Genomic DNA, 20920 nt, shown 5'->3' on the forward strand with positions numbered 1-20920 from the left:
GGACCCATACCCTTTATAAATTACCCTGTGTCTGACAGCAGGAAGCTCTCGGGAGTAAGGGGACCGAGGAACAACGTGAATGAGCCCTTCTGCCCTTTGCCAAGACCCACCTATATCTGGCCTCTATTCCTACTGAAGAAGTACTAAAGTTGGTTCTTCTTTTCTGTAACTGGTAACAAGGGCGTATAAGGAAACTGCAGGATGTTGACTATGATACAAGTTCTTTGGAGATGAGTATTTGTATGAAAAACATGAAAATTATCAAAGAGGAAGCACAGTGGACCACAGGCAGATGCATAGCTGGTTTAAAACCCTATCAGCAAAGAGGATCTCTCTGAAGTAGGACCACAGACGTCTATCCCCTCAGCACTGGGGGAACGACGACAGACAGGAAGAGAGTTCCTTAACAAAAGCGTGTGCTTTTCAGAACAGCAGACTTCAGGTCTTTACAAACACGGCTGCGTTCAAAACCAGCTATGTAAGGGGTCCTGACTGGAGGATAAAGAACACTGACTACTTTAATTATATATGCATGCATACTACCCAGAGTTCTAAAGTTACCAGTAAGGTTTTTTGAAACAGGCTTACCACTGAACTTCTGGTTCATTCTTCTCACTGGCGGAAGCTTCCTTAACGGGACAGTTATTGCTGGTGTCTTCTGAAGCAGCGCTGTAAACCGTAGGCGGCGCCGGTAACGGCAGGCCCGTGGTGCTGTCTGCCTGCTCCCCGCTCTCGGTCCTGCCGCCACAGCTGTCACCGCTGCTGCTCAAGTTGCCACTTGCATGAGGGGACACACTAACCAGGGGAAAGTGGTCTGCCTTGGAGCCGCTTTTCCTAGCTTCACGCTGTCTTTTACGGTATTCTAGCAGGGAGACCTGAAGCAAGAAAAGGAAAAGCAAATCTTTTTTTCTTGTTTTATATGTCAGAGTCAATCTATTCTTTTTTTCTAAAGAGAATTACTGTATTTACATTAGGAAAATTATGTAAAATAATTTTTGAACAAATAATAATAATTAACAATTACCAATGGCTATTATATTGCCAGGCATTGTATTTAGATGATTTACATACATTATCTCATTTAATCCTCACAACAACCCTATGAAATAGGTATATTATCATCCCCATTTTACAGATGAGGAAATTGAGTAACTCACTCACTCAAGGTCACACAGCTGGTGAGTGTTGGAGCCGGGATTCGAACCTAGGTCTTACTTGAAAGCCCGTGCTCTTTCCACTATACTACATTGCTTCCCACAAAGTTGCCAACTGGACTCTGTTATAAAAATTAAAAGCACACATCACTAAAATTCTTTTGACTTGCAAAGCAATAAGCCTATTAACAAAGAAAATACGTGTTGTAGTCCATCCCATTCCTCTGAGATAAGGCATTCTAACAGTCTCAGTATGTCTGCCAACCAAATGGTGGTAAATCAGGGAACTTCAAGTAGTATCTATAGAATACTTTCCAAATACTCATATCCGTGGTCTAAATACTATTGATATTATGGATTAGGAAAGAAGCAGGGCTGCCTGCTAACATGTAAAATAAGGATAATAGCACAAATATTATTCAACTCTGCTTCTCTGGCTGGGAAGTGGTTATTCTTTCAGTGAAATAAATCATCTAGAGGTTTCAATCTCTGAAACCATGCTTAAAGAATGTCCCACAGCTCACTAGAATGTTTTACTTGTCTGTAAACATTTTCTAATTGAGCACTTAGAAAAGGTTTAAAATGCACACGTCAAAAATTTAACTTGAATAACTAAGTATGAATGCCTCCCATAACTATAATAACCCTCAGAAGTAGTATGAAAAAGACACTATTAAAAGGACTAAAATCGTTAAATTTGTAACCTTTTTCTTTTGTGGTGGATTCTGGGGTGTGCAACTTCCGTCGATCAAATTGTCATTAACAGTCCGTCCGAAACCAGAAACAAGCCCATCTTCTGAAGTACAAAACACAGGTGTTTCCATAAATATGCCTCTAGTATCATCCTGCATCAGGCACTTTGACTCACTTATTCGGAAGCCTCCTCCAACCTCCAACTGATGTGAGGGTGTCAGGTCCCTCAAGTTAGAGTTTACAGAGAAGTTAACTCCTGTTCTGTCAGGACTCTTTACCCAGGAAGAATACATTGTGCCCCGTCCAGAGTGAGTAGATTCCAGTTGGCTGGTAGGATCAGTCCTGTCATGTGTAGGTGGTTCCATGGTTTTAAGTAAGGCAGTCTGCTCGATTGAATCGAGTCCCAGTTGAAGGTCTGACACAGAATCCTTTTCTCCAGGGCACTGCCTATTGACCTCAGTCCTACTCCTGGGGCTGGTATAACCGATAGTCTTTATTTCTTGCAGACCCAGGTCAGTTAAATTAGAATTTCTAAAAGGCCCCAGTGTTAACATGGTCGAAGATCTGTCATATCCCTGTTTACAGAATTAAAACAAAAAAAATTACACAAATAAGCACACCTTGAGACTACTTATTTTAAAATCTCATAATTTAAACAAAATAATAGGCAAAGGTCACTAATGTCAATAACCTTATTGAATAACTCCTTACCTCTTGATTATAAGTGCGTCTCTTAATTTCTGGAGAACTTTCTGGGGAAGAAATATTCTATATAAAAGAAAAAATTGAAAGTTAAAATATAAAAATTAAATCCATGATATTTATAGAAATGACAACAAACTATTACACAGACTTTGGTTTTAAACTTTCTTTTGTTTTATTTCCATTCCCCACATAAGATACCTGTCTCAATTTGATATACACAGCCATTCAGTCTGATGCCGAGTATCAAAACATTATGCTCATTTTAATAAAAATGTAAAAGTTTAAATTCACATAAGTGAATGTTCCAAATCTGCTTATTTGGTTTGTTAAAAACTTTTTTTCTACTCTCAGTACACTGGGGGTTGCTATTAAATACCAATCCCGCAGGGTTCCCCCCCCCCCCCCCCCATTTAAATTTCTCACCTCAAAGTGCATGGTATTTCCTGGTGTGCCAGGAGTTACTGGGGTAACTGGCGAATATATGGGCTTATAACCATTTCTACAAGCTTCATCATCTGATTTTATCCGTGGAGGAGTGGCAAATGATGGGTCCGTGGGAGTAATATCTGTGTGGGTTGGTGTAGCATATGGTGAGGGAGTAGGTGTGGAGGTTTCTGAGTAAGCAGAATCTAGCAACTGATAAAGTCTTCGTTTTTTTAGTGGTGTAGTTAAATCTGTTGATGCAATAATAATTCACAGACATTATATTGCTGGTATGTGCTACAATCTGTAATATATTCTGGGAAAGATCAAAACATCAACAATAGTAATTATGATGACTTTCACCCCCAAACTAAATTTCAGGGTTTTTAAAGATACTACTAACATGAAGCAATCTCTCCCCACCCCTCCCTGCGTTAATTTTACTATTACAACATGCATTATCTTGCCAAATGACTTACAGGCCTAGGAGTTTCTAAGAAGTCTTACAAGTACAGACGTTAATTTAATCGATTTATTCTAAGAGTTCTATTGAATCTGAGAAGCAGCCCGTAACTTCACCCCTAAACCCCAACATACATAGTACTACAAATGAAGGTTTTCATGTTTATCTTCATCTAAAAGGTTAGAGGACAGAAAAAAGTTAACAATATGCTTCTTGGGGCCCCTGGGTGGCTCAGTCAGTTAAGCGTCTGACTCTTGATTTTGGCCCAGGTCATGGTCTCAGGGTTGTAACGTGGAGCCTGCTTGGGATTTCCCCCCCTCTCCCTCTCCCCCCCTGCCTGCACATGCTTATTCGCTCTCTCTCGAAAAAAATGCTGCTTTTATAAACTACATAATAACTAGAATATGTTTGCTGTAAAAACCATTTACATCCTGCCACATTCTTCACACTTAAACAGTACTGAAAAGAAATTCTACCTGGAAGAGAACAGCTATCATTTAATAGCAGTGGACTTTTACTTTCACCATTGACTGTAGGACTTCTGGATCTCTCTTGACAGGGTGAATTAAATCTATGTAAAATTGCTGAGTTTTCCTCTTCTAAAGCTTGTTTCAACCATCGCTGAAATACATAATAAATGAATAGAAGTCAGTTTGTAGCTGTTTATACAGCCTGTAAATGTAAAGCTGATGCTAAAAGCATTTCACTGCCAGGAATGATAGCAAGGAAGGAGACTGGCCTTGGCTCATCCTAGATTTATATAGCCAAAGAACAGCTTACCTTCTTGCATGAGCCAGAAATGTTTTCAGTAGGTTCTTTTCTTCTCCTTTTTTCTGAAAGGAATGGTGAAGTAAATCTGATATAGTGCTTAGGAGTAGAGTATACGTGGGGGCTGTAAGTGAGGCCGGGTAAAGAATTGAGCTGTGTGGCTAACACTTCAGGATCTGTAGTTATGCGCAGAGGCCTTTCTGAAAGGCTGTCAGAAGGTTTTCCAGTCTTCTCATTCTTCTCACTTAACCATTCACTGACCAAGTGCTAGAGAAAAGAGAAATCCGGATCATTCTACATGTAATTACAGTTATACAGATGCTCCTATAGAACACTCTGACCCCAAATCTGAAAACATATTATCCAAAATGAAATATTAATTTAAATCATTCATATGTCTAAAAAATCAATCCATCATTCTACATTTCCTTGGGTACCTCCTCTTACTCCTAAAATTTTTTATACAATAGTACTTTGCAGGAAGAAATCACATAATGCTACCTTCTGTAAAAGAGCCAAGTCTAAGAGATTCAGTACCATCTTATAAACACACAAAAACACTGAATTTAGATTTGCTACTGCTTCTATGACCTGTTTGTTAGAAAAATCTGATTTTATGCAGTGCTTTTCTACCCTGATTGACTATCAGAATCCCCAGGAGATGATGAGACCAGTGTATATACATTAAAAAAAAAGGGAAGGGAGGGGTGTTGGCATTGACAATATTTAAAATTTTACATAATCCTTTTTAAAATTCTGTTGATTTTTTTAATTGACAGTGCATGCAGTTCAGACTTTACTGGTAACATGAATATGCCTGATCCCTAAAGTATAACGATTACTCACTTTTCTTGTAGGCTAATTTTAGTTATTTAATAAAGTTTGATTGTAATGGGCATGGAAATAAGGATTACATTTATCAGCACAAGCACATTTTGTCTGCTGTGTGGGCACTGATCTTTTCTATGTGGGTATCAAATGTATCCTTTTTATTTTTACTGGAAGTGTAATTTGTTAAAAAAAAAAAAAGTACTAAAAGTAGTTAATACATTCTTACACATACAGATAAACACACATTAAAAGAATGATCTACCCACATCCTGTCTTCCAGAGATAATCATTGTAAGCATTCTAGTATCTTTTTTTTTTTCTCAGCGTCTATACAATTGGTTATGTCCAGAACAAAAACCAGAAAAGCACATGGAATCTGCACCCAGATGCCTGGATTATGCATCCTGGCTTTGCCACTTACACTGTGACCTTTCCATAGGTCAAGTTATGCAATCTTTCCACATCTCAATCCTTATCTGTCAAAGAAGGGTCAAAATAGAAACTAGCTCTACAAACAGGGTTATTGCAAGGATTAAAAGAGCTAAGTAACATAAAGTTCTTCAAACAGTATCTGGCACAGAATAAGTACTACGTATTATTAAATTGAATGAGGCCTTTACATTAGGAGAAATCATGATAATTCGGTACTCAAACAGTATACTGTTTAAAAGAAGAAGGGAAGGGGCACCTGGTGGGTGGCTCAATCAGTTAAGCATCAGACTTAGGCTCAGGTCATGATTTCGTGGTTTGCAAGTTTGGGCACCACACTGGGCTCTGTGCTGACAGCTCAGAGCCTAGAGCCTGCTTCAGATTCTGTGTTTCCCTCTCTCTGCCCCTCTCCCACTCCCACTCTCTCTCCAAAATTATAAATGCTAAAAAAATTTTTTTAAATAAGGGAATACCATCAACAAAACCTGTGGCAAGAGAGGCTTTTTTAGAGAATCAAATATGATATAAGAGTCTACATCTCAGGTCAGGAATTTAAGTAAATTGATAACACCACAATAATTTAGTCACTTAAAAATTAAAAGGCAGGAATTATGTCCTATTTGTATCTTCTCTTTTAACCATGAGTTTTTCTTTTCACTAATCCAAATTACAAAGAAAAGGTGCAGTTATTTTTTGTCCTTCCAAAGTGGGCAAGAATAACTTAATTGTTTGGTTTTGTTTTTTTAATTCCAGTATAATTAGCATACATTTAACTGCTCATTAATAAGGCAAGTGTTGGCTTGTTCAAGATCTGAGGGGCTGTAAGGAAGAGTACAGACTTCCAATTAGAACTGTATTTAGATCTTATCTCTAACTAACCCTCTGATTCACTGTGAAAGTACATTCCTGGGCTCATCCTGGTTGTTTACGGATATATTTCTCCTGGCTTCACACTACCTACAAACTGTGCTGAACTTGGTAAGAACAAAGACAAGATAAATTAAGTCTCAAAATATTTTGTTATAAAAGTGTGCGAGAATTACTATTTATGATCTAACCCCTCCCCAAAGAGTCTAAGGATTACCACTTTGGTATCTCTGCTCCAATCTACCATACTCTACACTGGGGGTGGGGGCTTCATATGGATGTTCTGTTATTTCTGAGCTGTAAAGCTCAGGTTGATTTACCTTGGTGAATAGTTTCATAATTGCCTCATTCAATCTGACAGTTTTTCAAAGATGAACAAATTGATCTAAACCTGCCCTTCCCTTACGGCAATCAGTAATTCCTTCACATTTAATTTTTATTATTTACCTATGCTGTGAAATTTGTAAGAAATACAAAAAAAATAAAGGATAACATGTAAAACCAGTTGTTTCTGAGAAGTGTAAACTTAGTACATAGGGCATGCAAAAATAGCAATTTTGATAAATTCTTAAAATCACTACATTATGATTTACAATACAAAAAGGTGGTCTTGATATACTGAATATTATAACTGTCTTTATTAACAACGCAAGCATTTTTATTAACTGATTTTTATAGTTCTGTGATTCTCATTCTTGGTTTAAAACAATTTGTCAGGTGGGGCTGCCCGGGTGGCTTACTCAGTTATGTATCCCACTCTTGGTTTTGGCTCAGGTCATGATCTCATGGTTTTGTCAGTCTGAGCCCTGCATCAGGCTCTGCACTGACAGTGCAGAGCCTGCTTAGGATTCTCTCTCTCCATCTCTCTCTGCCCCTCCCCCGCTCGCGCTGTCTCTCTCATAATAAATAAATTAAAAAAAAAAAATAGGGGCGCCTGGGTGGCTCAGTCAGTTAAGCGTCTGACTTCGGCTCAGGTCATGATCTCACGGTCTGTGAGTTCGAGCCCCGCATCTGTGCTGACAGCTCAGATCCTGGAGCCCATTTCAGATTCTGTGTCTCCCTCTCTCTCTGCCCCTCCCCTGTTCATGCTCTGTCTCTGTCTCAAAAATAAATAAATGTTAAAAAAAAAAAAAAATTAAAAAAAACACAATAAAACTTTGCTAGGTGTAAAAACTATGCCTGTTACTCTGTTTCCTTATGAGGTTTTACAGAATGTATCTTAAAAACACAAATCTATTTCACATCATAAGACACTGTTTTTAAAAACAGTTCCTACATTCATTAAGAATCATACCTTCTTTGTTTTAGGGTACTTTGTAGGACATTTATTAAGTGCTGGAACTTCAGTTTCAGTAATTATTTCTGCTAGTGCAGTTTCAGTTTCTGGTTCTATTGCAAGTACAGTATTTTCAATATCATTTTGTTGTGAAGTAACTTCTAGGTCAGGAGAAGACGGCTGGATATCTGAGCACATGCTGACAGTTCTGTGTCTGCGCCGCTGCTGCCCAATGTGAGTCCTGCTCCGAGAAAAGCTTTTTCTCTGTTTCGTCCTATTCACTTTGGCAGGGGCAGGCTTGCTAGCAGTTTCTTCTTTTGCTTGTTCCTAATTCAAAATACAACAGAGTGGAACTTTTGATACTGTGTTTATGTAAGTGAGAAGCTGAAATCTAAAAGCATTAATTCATTTCGGGAGCTAATTTCCTTAAATGTTTTTCTGAATTCTGATATATACTAAATTACATTTTTCTTATTGAAAAACAAAGCAAATAGGATCTTGTATCTCAAGTCTAAAATCTCCTAGCATTTGAAAAATGCCACTGAGCAGCATTAGACAGAATTCATTACAGATGCAACTAAACCAGGTGTGACAGTCTCACTGGAAAGTGCTTAAGGGGTGAAAACAAAACTAAACCTGAGTAGCTTCGGCGTCACTGACAGCCTGCGTGTCTTTACACTCTGTTTTAACTTCGGTTTTGGCTGTGCTGATTCTTTCCAAAGCTTGTTCTCTTCTTTTCTCTCTTTTTTCAAGTCTGGCAAAAGCTTGCAGAATTGCTTCCATTTTCCTTTCTTCTCTTGTCTACAAAATTTAAATTTCAAGTGGCATAATAAATGTCATTGCTCTGAAGTACAATTCAGAATTGCAAATGTTCATGGCAAATGTAAAAAATAAATTCTGGGATGTTGTTAGCAAAACCTCCTATTGATGGTACTTGGGGAGTGAGGGTGAACATATACACTAGAGAGCCTCAGAGTCCAAAACGTCTCCAGAAACCCTGTCATTACAAATATATTTCACGAAAGGAATGAATACTTGTTGCATCACTGTTCACGATACAGATAAAGCAAAACAACAACAACAAAAGCATCAAAAACTACCTTGCTCTACCAAACTGAAAATCTCTTTCTTCATAGGAAGTTAGCCATTTTTTCAAATAAGATTCGAAAAGTTCCTACGTTAACAAATGTTGAAAAGATTACATTCATAGAAACTTAGGGAGCGAATATATTATTGACATTGTGGTACCAGGATATTACAGGCTGAAGTGCTGCGTTCAAATTATGATTCTACCAGTCATTGGCTATCTTTGTGACCCTAGGCAACTTCACAACCTAGTTAACCTTTTTGAGCTTTTTACAAAATGTAATAATAATTACACTTCACTGAGTTCAAATAGAAGGTATCTGTGCAGCTTGCCAACAGCACTTGGAAAATGGTGGGCATCCCCTAGGTGTCGATTATTATTTGTACTTTAGCTTTCTTGCCCTCAATTACAATTCTTCTAAGGCATCCTTCTTCCTCTGACCTGTCTTCCGCTGACAGTTCAAGGCAGGGACTGGAAGAACAAGAGTTCCTCTGATCTTCAGTTCTCTTTGGAGAGAAAATATTAAAAGCAAGACCCAGAGCCTTGGCCTGTGGGCCTGGCAAATGCTTCAGTTTTCAACCAGAAACAGGAAGAAGCACTTTCATCACCTGTCCAGTTCTCCAAATGAAAAGAACCAAGTCCTAAGTCTCAGATCCGTTTGGCTTTCCTCTTGTGTCAGTGACATGGGGGAGAAGGGTTCGAAACTCAAGGTCGGGATGCATGCATAGTCTTCTCCAACTTGGAGCTTTAGTTCCAGTAATTACTAGCACAGTTTCAAGCATTAAGACACCTATACTCTGGAAACTTTGGCTTACTACTCTTGCCTGTATTTTTTTTTTTTTTTCATTTTTTACACGCAATAAGGGGACAAAAATCATCTGTCAACAGAACTCCTCTGACAATAGTGACTTTCTAATTAATCAGTCTTCAAAACAAGTTATCCTCAGTCTCTTTATATTACAGGTAAGAAAACTGAGGTCCACGGAGGTAAGATTGCTTGTTACATGTCTGCATCTTCCTTCTCTTGCTCGGGGGTGGGTAACTGGCACTAAAAAACAGCAGAGGTGAAAGTAGTCTTTTCACTGGAACTGGAAGTTTTAAAGCTGAATTCTTTCCTTAGTTAATTTCTATCTCTGGTCTTTTAATCACTTTACTCAACCTCCTTGCATCTTATGGCTATTAAAACCCTGTCTCTATATTAGGGCTTTTCTAAAATCCTAAATTTAGAAATCTGGAGTAATTAGAAAATAATTTGGGGGGCACCTGGGTGGCTCAGTCCAGCTTCAGTTCAGGTCATTATCTCGTGGTTCGTGGGTTCATGCCCCACATCAGGCTCGCTGCTGTCAGCACAGAGCCTTCTTCTGATCCTCCTCTGTCCTCCTCTCTCTCTGCCCCTCCACCGCTCATGTTCTCTTTCTCTCAAAAATAAATAAAAAATGATAATTTTCATAACTGCTTCACCTGTTGAACAGGGGAGCGGGTGTGGAGAGAGGAGAAGGGGCTAATTACTGTGGTTATTTTATCTCTTCAAAAAATTTTAAAACAGATCTGAGAAAAGTACATTTTTCCAGAAGAAACAAAGTTGGCAAGAATGATTTTATGTGTAAAAAACTTAACAGTATTTAAGGTAAGTATGAATTTATGACAAAATAAGTTTGACATAGTCCAGTATTCACTGGTTTTAGATGGTCAGAATGAGAGTCAGAGATTGATACAAGGACCAAACTCATTCATTTAAAATTTTTTCTAAAGGAAAATCCTTTAGAGATGACTCCATCTTTTTGAGCTAGTCAAGATCTTAGGGGAAAAAAAAGTCTAGTCCTGTGCTGAAGAAACCAAAGCCCATGTGTATTAAGTGACTCAAAGGCAGAGCCGTAATTCTTATCCAAGTTTCCTGGTTCCTAATTTACTCTCTCCATTTAACCACCAGTGACACTACATAAGCAAAATAAAGCATAACTCCTCTCACATTTACTACAACTGTCAGCCAAAGCACTAAAGAGATATCCTAATACCTTTAACCCAACTTCATCTTAAAAACACACAAATGTTGGAAATGTAAGCATGCCTTTGATTTTCTACATGAAAAAAATCATTAGCACACTGATCTAATTTTATTTTAAATTCCTGAAGGTCCCCAGGTCATTCAGCATTTCCACCAATGCATCCAATACATTCTTTGACACATAACCATACGTATAGTATCTAGTTAATGACTGAAAACTTAGCACCAATTTTACAGACCTACCTGAAAAATAACCAGTTTTATATATGGCTTAGGGTAGTGATAGCCTGTGTAGGGGATCAGTGAAATTAGGAGTCCTAATTAACCTCAGCAGACCCTAACATCTGTGCTTGATGTAGTTGAGATTATACTTGTCACATAAGACATGTTTTATAACCAGAACTCATTCCAAGTCCATGAGCAGACCTCAGGATCACTGTATTATCTGTGAGCTGGGCAATTATTGACGCTGATCCAGAATTACAGTTAAACAGGTTTGCCTTTCAGGAATGAAAGTGACACATTGTTAACGCTGGAGTATTGGGAGCTAAGCTGAAACTATGAAGGCTCTCTGATGAGATCAACAGATTGCTTTTATGACCTGTATCTTAGTTTATGGTTTTACAGCAGCAAATATAGAGTGCTGTAATTCCTGTAAGCAGAATAAAGTCTGCTTACTATCCCTTAAAGGCATTTTATCACTTGAGGAGTGGGTATTTTGAAAATTCTTATTCCAACTTTGTGCTTCCGTATGTAAACGCTGGAGCACAAACCTGACTTGAAATCCTCTAACTTGATACGCTTGGAAGAGACCATGGAGAACTTGTCTAAGACTCCTATTCAACAAATGGGGAAAACGTAAAGTCCAATATAGTTGTAGGGGTACATACTAAAGAACACGGCTTAAAGTTTGATACAATATTGCAACTGAAAAAACAAACCCCACTGAGTAAATTGTTATAATTCATCCCAATTAGCAATAACTGGTACTTTTTAACTGAGTGAAAATAAGCTGATGAACTGTGCCCCACACTAGCTTTAAAGGGAAATGTGCTTAGTAGTAGAGCTAAAGAATTGAGAAGGAAACAAAATGAAGACATCTAGAGACTCAAGGTTTCCTTTTTTCCCTTGCTAACAGATAAGAAGTGGTTCTTCTTAAAAAACTTGCCTTTTAAAGGAAAGGGAACCTGGAGGGCCAGTCTGCTAAATTACCCCACCCATAGCCTTGAAACAGAAAGTAAAAGGGATTCCTTACTCAAATGACTTTGCTTATCCTCTCGAACAAGAGTTAGAGATTAATTTATTAATCTTTTAAAAAAATGGTTAAGATTATTGATTATCAATAAAATAATTGCAAATAGTCAGTATGGCTTGTGGAGTATCCCCATTTCTTTTCTACCACACAATGATTCAGTTTCTCTGCACAGTACTGTTTCCTCTTTGGTATTTGTTTCTTATTCCATGCACTTGTGTTCCATGAAAGCTTCTCCAGAACCTTGCCTTCTTTTTCACCCAGTACTTTCAATGGTGCTCAGTGTATAGCAAACACTCATTTTTGTTAAATGAATAAGAACTGTATATACATTATATAAAGCATATGTCACTGTTATATGAAAGCATGAGTGAAGTATTTAAATGAGATTTGGGAAATCTTAAATTTATTACAAAGCAGCTAAAGCTGAATATCCTCATTTTGTTTGAATAGAACCCTAATAAAAATAAATGGGTTCCCATTTGCTGTTCAATACCATAATGTCATTAATTACTCGTCTTTAGAAACACAATTCCTAAACTCTGTGATGAGAACATGGGACCTAAGAAAATCAGAATTGGTAACCGACATCAACTTAATCGTGTTATAAGGAGAGAAAAGTGAGATGGGGGATACATTTCACATGTCATCAGATGGCTTTCCTGGCAAGGTGTTTATCCTGATATCTTACTATTAAAATTTCTTCGGCATTTTCTAAAGCTATCTTCTAAGTCAAGTTACTTCCCTAGAGGAATTAACAGTAGTGTTTTCCCACAGGATGCTTGTTCCATCAGATAAAAAACTGTGGGATGTCAAAGGTATCACCACAAACAAGTTGGAAGGGTGTCAAAATTTACAAAATGCCTTCATAAACAGAATTTTTCAAATTTTTAAACACACCACTACGTATATACTGAAGAACTCAAAGTTGGGGATCTAAAGCACTGTTTACTAAACTCAACTGGCCCCAGAGCTTCCCCCCCCCCCACCCCACAAAACATATTAGTGTTCTGTGGAATAATTTCTGATGTGAAGGATGAGGGATAAGAAAATTATGGCGAATCCTGCATCCTGGCAAAGCCTCCAGGGCACTACCTGGGCTATAAGGAAGCTTCACTTAATTCACATTCATGGGCCTACCTATATCTCTACTTAAATGGCTGCCACAAATATTTAGTAGGCTCATTTATGTACTTTATAAACACCTGGAATTTTTTTCCACAGGAACTGGGGCTGTAACAATTTATAAAATTATAAATTCTCACCCTTATGTAGTTTATATTCTAGTGATCTTCAATTCTTAGTATCAGCAGATACTTCAGGAGGGTCTTTTCATGTCATTATACACTGGGTGGGGCAAGCCTGATTTTTATTTAAAATTTTCAAAAGCTTTATACTTTAATTGATCACATGTTAGTTCAACAAAATACGATGAGCTTCCCAAAATCTAACCCCTTTCTGCATACTTTCTTTACCTCTGACAAGGTTATATGGCCACCTCACCTCCCCTTACTTCACCTCCCGTGCACCTGGGGGAATCCACTCAGTAGTGCCCTGGTTTTGGAATCAGGTGAGTATAAACAGCCTACTTGCATTTCAACTGCCATAGCTTAACGGGGTTGATTTTAAGATTCTCCAAAGTCAGTTCCAACCACCGCCAAAGAGGTATCTCTTCCTAGCTAAAAGGAAACCATCTATTTATTCAGTTCTATACCATTTAGAGACAGGTGTGCTTTCGTAAGTAGGTAACAACTTTTTAAGGGGGAAAAATAATAGAGGGAAAAAAATTTTTTTAATAAAAAAATAGCTTTCTATCTGGCCACATAGTAATTTGAATAAACATTCTTCCGTGAAATCTTTATCATTCAACACTTCATGTGATCTGCTATCAACCAACCTTATCTCCCTGTTCCCCCACCCCAAAAAACCACCTATATAATCCCAGCCAAATATGATTTATCACTTTTATAATTACCTCCAGGCTCTTTCCCCTGGTGGGCTATTTCTGTACTCCATGTAACTCCATACATTGTACTCCATACAATTTAGTTACAAGGTAATCTGTACTTGCTTAAACCCCACCCCTAAGGTCCATCCTAAATAGTACCTACTTCATGAAATGGTCTTTGACCCTACCTCCAACCACAGCTGTAAGTTACCTATCATATTTATAGCTCCTTTACCACATTTCTTGCTGCACCATAATAGTTTCTATAAATGCCCTGGAAGGCAGAGACATTGGTCTTCCATTCTCACCAAAAAAAAAAAAAAAAAAAAAAAAAGACAAGCAACCAAAATACATACTTCTACCAGTGCAATTTTTGGAGACTGAGCAAAATGCTAAATATTAGGTCATGTATGAAACTTCCATTTGTGTAGGTAAACACTGTCAAAACAATTTCATATGGCTCAAGCTACACTACAAAAGGATAGGCTAAAGTATATTTGAATTTGGACATTATATGGTATTTATCTGGGAGGAGAGTAGGACTAACTCCTTTTGTACCCCAATCTTGTAAATCTACAAGAGAACTAGTACCCAATAATGATTTAAAGTCTTTCCCCTCACAGGAGGAAATTTCAGTCAGTTTCTCAGGAGCTGACCTTAATGTTTCTAACTACTACTGTTAACCTACCCAATACAAAAGGCAGACACTAAAGGCTGATTAATATTTAAACTTTTCAAAGCCAAATATTTTGGTCCTCAAAAATACCAGTATGTGGCAAGGGGTGGGGAGAGACCATGCCAACTGGCTTAAGAATCCCAACAGTGCTTTTACATTCTGCTTATTTGACCATACCCAAAAATTCTGTAATTAAAATATCAAAGCAAATGTACCAATTAGAAATAACATTGCAATGAGTTTGAGGGTCAAGGAGCCAAAGATTTTTAAATATTTATTTCATATCCCTTCAAAATACCAAATTCTAAACACTGATACTTTGCAAGTTTTCCACATTTTATTTGTATGAAAAATACCCAGCTGCACAGCAGCTACCTTAGAGGCAGATATTAAAATGAATATGCTAAAATGTATGTAAAATTTAAAGCATTGCCTATATTAATATAGCATACTAACAGGTAAAATCCTGACCAAAAATGGATTCCCAAGTAAGCCTTTTTGTTTGTCTAAAGTTCGATCAGCAAAAGAGTATTTCTATTTTCTGGGATCTGAAAATGAGGATGTTCTAAAGTTCATGGATTTTCTCAGCATTAATAGATAAATTTTAAAAGTAGCCCCACAGTCATAAAAACTTTTAAACAAAATGCAACCTGAGTAAAATTATTTTAAGGGCATATAACCTGTTTTTTAAAAATTTCATGATTTTTCAAAGTGATTGTTGTAGCCCTTAACTTATGAAAGAGGTTCCTCCTTATCATACACATGCATCATCCAAAACCAGTGATACTCCAAATTGGTTTTGCAGATTAGCGCAAATATGCTGCTGTGGCAACTGTGGAATGAACAGGCCAATACTGAAAATCTCCTCAAGAAAGGGCCACAGGTGATTTGGGTAGGTACAGATAATTCAGATGTAACCACATCTTGAAAAGGGTTCAAGATAATTCCTTTAGGTATAGGAAAAAAAACCCTCCTCCTTTCTTTATAACCAACCACGTCCAGTATTTTCTCCTAGTTGTTTTTCTTCTCTCTGATCTCTAACATTACCCTGTCCCCTCACAGCAGTGTTTGTGAAACCTGCAGACTGCAAAAGTTGGGCTTTGCTTTCACAATTCTGAACATCAACAATAAAACCATGTTGGAGGAATGACTATCCAGGCAATAAAAAAGACAAATTAAGTAGGCCTACAATGACCAAATTCCAAAGATCCTACCCTTCCCTAAGTACATGACACCTGCAATTCCATGGAATTCAGCATGAAAATCACAGACATGAAACAAAATAAAAGGGAGTGGGGAAAACCCATAGTAAGATCATTAGTTGGTGTGTAAAATCATCTTCAAATCTTTGGGCAAACTATATCACAAAACTTTCTTAACTCGCCTAAATATTATATCCACTGCCAAATTACCATGGACTTCTATGAAAATATCTTGTATTATTTATTTGCAAATATATGTATAAAAAGCGGAGCAAGGAATATAAATTCTAAACGTATTTTAATGAAAATCTTGTGATACCAGTATGAGATACAGAAATAGTAGCTATCAAACAGTGGGTTTTTTGTTTTGTTTTGTTTTGTTTTTTGCATAAGCCATTTATTTGGTGCTATTATAAGCTTTAAAATTCCATTTTTGCTTTACATTAAATTATGAAGTGAAAGGTACATTTAGCTAATGAAAGACATTTTGAACAGTGATTCTGGCATTAAAATTTATTGATAGTTCTCAGCTTCAAAAATGTTCAAAATTTCTTAAATGTCACATTCTAAAATGTCTAATGAACACACAGTAAATATATAAAACATTAGTGCAAGTTACTTGGATGGTAACAACAAAGCCAAACAGAAATGCTCAGCGGCACATCCTGTTTGCTAACTTGAAACAAACAACAGGCCTCCTAAAGGCAGCGACAATGACTATGGGAAGAGCAGCTGTCATAAGCGCAAGTGACAGCATGAAGCAGCTACTGGCTTCCCAACTTACCATCTTCCTTTTCCTTTCTGCAATCTGCTCCTCTGATTCCATTTCTACTTCATTGCTAATGGGAGTTTTTTCTTCTATATCATCAATAAAATCTGGTTCCTGAAAGATGGAAATGACTGCTTTATAGATACTACTATTCCATCTACAAACTAGGGACACTGCACTATTATAAATGCCTTTCAACCACAACTAACAAATTCAATGTAGGAAAATTATAAGCCTACTTAAATACATTTCAGAATTTTAAAACTGGTTTTAATTCAACACTTTCAAAATTATGCAAATAATTTTGCTTTTTAAAGTTAGAGTCAGTGTTAGAGCCCACAAGGTCAAATATGGTAGCACAGCCTTCTGTTTATAGTCTTCCCAAAACATGAATATACAAAAGTACTTCATGAGACCCAGTGCCTACAAACACCAAGCGCCCAATAAATGTTTGTTCAATTTGAAACTTAAGGGAAATTATTAAATTGATTAAGCTATTGTTAAATTAAGGAAGATGGGGTACTGGAGATGAGTAAAACTGTACTTAATTTTCACATTTAAATGGTCCCTCCTAACTTTCATTTGTGTAGAGGGCAGATAACAAACTATTCCCTGGCAAAGCAGACACAGAGGGCAAACTCATTCCTCCAAATTACCGTACATGTTAAGAGAATTTTCTCTGAACAACCTTATCTCTCATCCTTATAGAATTAATTATGCCTCAAATATTTAAAAAAGGAAATTAAGATTTTAAATAAGAATTTTATTAACATAAGGACAATACCATCTGGAAGAAGTTTTTAATTACTCAGTTATAGAAATATCTTGCATTCAATTCTGCAAGGATATGCTGGCTGAGTTATTTACTAACAATGCACAAATTCTAGTAGAACCTGTGTTTTATGTTTCTAAGTACTTCATTAAATAACAGTAGGTTTAACTTAAAAAATTTAAACCATTTTACATAAAGCAAAAAAGAGGTTAAAATATGACAAGTTACTTTCTTTTGTTGACTTCGGCTGACAATCAGAAGAGCATAGTTCAGTACCTGATTATTTGATACTGATAGTCTCAGGGGAGAAAGCTTTCTTTGTTTAGTTTCTGGGCTCTTCATTTTGTTGGTTGTTCCTTCACAATCCAGAGTAATATTCTGATTTTGTGTATCTTTTTCTTTTGAAATATCCTTTTCTTTTTTTCCTTTTTTCCTTCTGGTCTCATAACCGCTATTGATGTTTTCCGTGGATTCAGAACTACGTTTTAGAACAGGGCACTCTGGATTTTCTTTGAGGCATGCGCAGTCCACCTTGTACTTACTGGAAAGATAACCGGTTAAGTATTTATTCAGGATGCAAACTTTAAAATCTTCTTATCCATTTTAAGCTGCAACTCTGTAAATTCTATGCTACTACTATTTATGAGCAATCCTTTTCACTAATTTGCATTCCTATGGTAACTATCACAAAAGAGATTTTATTTCCTCACTTAAAAAACATTATCATTTGAAGTTGATTTCTGGGGGCGCCTGGGTGGCGCAGTCGGTAAAGCGTCCGACTTCAGCCAGGTCACGATCTCGCGGTCCGTGAGTTCGAGCCCCGCGTCGGGCTCTGGGCTGATGGCTCAGAGCCTGGAGCCTGTTTCCGATTCTGTGTCTCCCTCTCTCTCTGCCCCTCCCCTGTTCATGCTCTGTCTCTCTCTGTCCCAAAAATAAATAAACGTTGAAAAAAAAAAAAAAATTTGAAGTTGATTTCTGACCAGAGATTGGGCCTTCAATCAAAAGGATAACCAGTTATGGTTTAGAGAAGCAACTCAAATTAAAACTCAGCCTTTTTAAGTAAAATGATACTGTGGCTTACATTAAGGCAAAAACAGTATTTACTTCAGTGGTCCCAAACCCTAACTAGTTTGTATTTTACTTTAAGGAATGACTTCAATAACCAAGTGTCTTTGAAAAAAGGTAAAGTTATGCTTCTTTTTGCCCCTCCTTACATGTTCTCTCTTTCAAATGGAAGCTTGAAAAATAATCGCACTCTCATCTTCACTGCAGTGATATATATTACTCCCACCATACAGACAAGATTAATGGGCAGAGAGGGGCAGCATTTTGTCCAACATCACATGCTAGCTAAATGGTTGGGACAGCATTCAGGTACAGGTTTAGGGGAGTCCAAAGCTCACACTTTTCATCTCTTCAATATTTCTTAACTCTGCCCTCCATATCTCTACCACCAACGTTCAATTTCTCTCTAGGATACAGGCAGCATGCCAAAATCGGAGTTAAACAGTAGAAGCCTCCCACTTTACATGTTTTAATTAATTTAGTGTTTGTTCACAATAAAAAAGTTTCTAATACTCCTACTTGCTCACTTTCAATACTAGTATAAGTCAAACTTGCTAAATCTGTGAATCAGGGATAGAACTCAAAAATTTATGATCTACTCCCCCATCTCCCCAAATCAGGTATTGCTAGAAACTAGGTTGAAACTTTCTAGATGTTTTGATTTCAGGATAATAGAACTCCAAATAATGATGGCTAATAGCTCATGTTTACCAAGCACTTATTTTGTGCCAGGAATTGCTTTAAACACTTTACATATCTTTTTTTTTTTTTTTTTTTTTTTTTTTGAGAATGTGTGCACACACAGGAGCTCGAGTGGGGAAAGGGCAGAGATGGGGGGGAGGGAAAGAGTAAGAGACAGGGAGAGAGAGAATCTTAAGCAGGCTTCACACCCAGTGCTGAGCCAGACCTGGGGCTCAATCTCATGACCCTGAGATCAAGACCTGAGCTGAAATCAAGAGTCAGATGCTCAACCAATTGAGCCACCCAGGCATCCCTGAACACTTTACGTATCTTAAACTCACTGAATTTTCAAAACATTCCTGTTTGGTGAGTATTATTATTCTCATGTTACTTGTGCTGTAACAAAGCACAAAGGGATAAGAAGGTTATATAGCTAATAATAAGCAACCAAGCTAGGATTTAAAACCAGATTATAAAAAGCTTATATTCTTAACCACTCATGGGATACAGTCTTTCAAAGCAATGGGCAAAGAGCCATTATGCTAAATTTTCCACCTTCTGGGGGGAGAAAGGGCTAACAAGGAAATGCTGAAGTTATAATAAATCTGACTGCCAACAATTAAGTAGAGATGCACAGGGCAGGAAGAGGAATTTCACTGACAGAAAACATAATGGATATTTAAAACTTAGGCATTTAAATAGGTTACCATAGAAAAATTTAAAGATAAAATACAGAATAGGAGGAAATGAACTGAACTGCTTATAACCGAATACACTACAAGATACAAAAGGAACCATCCCCCATTCCCCCAAAAATCAGTATGAAAAAGACTGCCCAGGAGCAAAATGGAAGATGATTAACCAATTCATCAGAGTGGAAACCCAAATGACAAATTAATATATAAAAAGATCCTTGGGTCAAAAAATAACCAAAGAAAATGGTAATTAAAAATATAAAAAGATACCATTTCACATGGATTAGCATCAATTTTTAAAGTCATAACGAGATGGAGCAAGGAAGTAAAGCTGCAAGAATAGAAACTGGTCATTATCCATATCTTGGTTATTGTAAATAATACTGCAATAAACATAGGGGTGCACATATCTTTTAGAATTAGTGTTTTCTAATATAACATTATATGTCAATTATACTCAAATTAAAAATTAACCCATGTCTGGTGAAAACTGAGGCTGTGCACACTCTACAACCCAGCAAGTACACCCCTAATTCCGTACCACAGAGAGAACATGTACCCACAAAGACGTGTTCAAAAAGCCACAGGAGCACTTTTGGTAAATCTAAAGGTCCACCAATAGTGGAATGGATAAATGCCATCAACAGTGAAAATAAATGAACTAGAGCCACACCTAACAACAGAACTAAATCTCAAAGTAATGAATGAGAGAAGGTGAATGCAAAATAATACAGATTATAATTTTGTATTATATTTGTATAATTTTGTATTATATTATGTATAAATACATAAAATTTAAATGGAAGCTTTTATATCAGAATTAACTTTAACTTTCTTCCCTAGTGTTTCAGAACAGCAGTTCTCAGAACTTCCTTACAGTACTCCAACAAACACTTTTACTGCAAGAAAACTTGGCACAATTTCTGTTGCTTTTGTTTTTTGTTTTTTTTTTAAGTTTATTTGTTTTGAGAGAGAAAGAGGAAGTCCCAAGCAGGCTCAGCACTGTCAGCGCAGAGCCCAACGCGGGGCTCACTCTCAAGAACAGAACTGTGAGATCATGACCTGAGCCCAAATCAAGAGTTGGATGCTTAACTGTTAGAGCCACACATGTACCCTGAATTTCTTTGTTTTGAGGGGCAAAACATTCAATTACCCATTC

General features: G+C 37.1%; 1 protein-coding gene and 1 long non-coding RNA gene across 6 annotated transcripts in view; one reads left to right on the plus strand and one right to left on the minus strand.

Moving 5' to 3' along the window:
• The window catches only part of KMT2E (lysine methyltransferase 2E (inactive)), a 101780-nt gene that overhangs the window by 3909 nt on the left and 76951 nt on the right, over window positions 1-20920 (minus strand). For all 5 annotated transcript variants that reach the window (XM_045494501.1, XM_045494503.1, XM_045494500.1 and 2 more), the window contains 10 exons: window positions 17597-17861; window positions 16564-16662; window positions 8246-8410; window positions 7628-7936; window positions 4219-4473; window positions 3915-4059; window positions 2976-3226; window positions 2559-2615; window positions 1859-2422; window positions 589-875 (listed from right to left, as the gene is read on the minus strand). In XM_045494501.1, the coding sequence (XP_045350457.1) occupies window positions 589-875; window positions 1859-2422; window positions 2559-2615; window positions 2976-3226; window positions 3915-4059; window positions 4219-4473; window positions 7628-7936; window positions 8246-8410; window positions 16564-16662; window positions 17597-17861 (2397 nt within the window). The remainder of the gene's footprint in view (window positions 1-588; window positions 876-1858; window positions 2423-2558; window positions 2616-2975; window positions 3227-3914; window positions 4060-4218; window positions 4474-7627; window positions 7937-8245; window positions 8411-16563; window positions 16663-17596; window positions 17862-20920) is intronic.
• Window positions 13203-20920, plus strand: part of LOC123606333 — a 39212-nt gene continuing 31494 nt past the window's right edge. The window contains exons 1-2 of the long non-coding RNA XR_006716235.1: window positions 13203-13523; window positions 15383-15469. This is a non-coding gene — a long non-coding RNA (uncharacterized LOC123606333). The remainder of the gene's footprint in view (window positions 13524-15382; window positions 15470-20920) is intronic.

The sequence above is a fragment of the Leopardus geoffroyi genome, chromosome A2 (assembly GCF_018350155.1).
Source record: "Leopardus geoffroyi isolate Oge1 chromosome A2, O.geoffroyi_Oge1_pat1.0, whole genome shotgun sequence".
Classification (NCBI taxonomy): Eukaryota; Metazoa; Chordata; class Mammalia; order Carnivora; family Felidae; genus Leopardus; species Leopardus geoffroyi.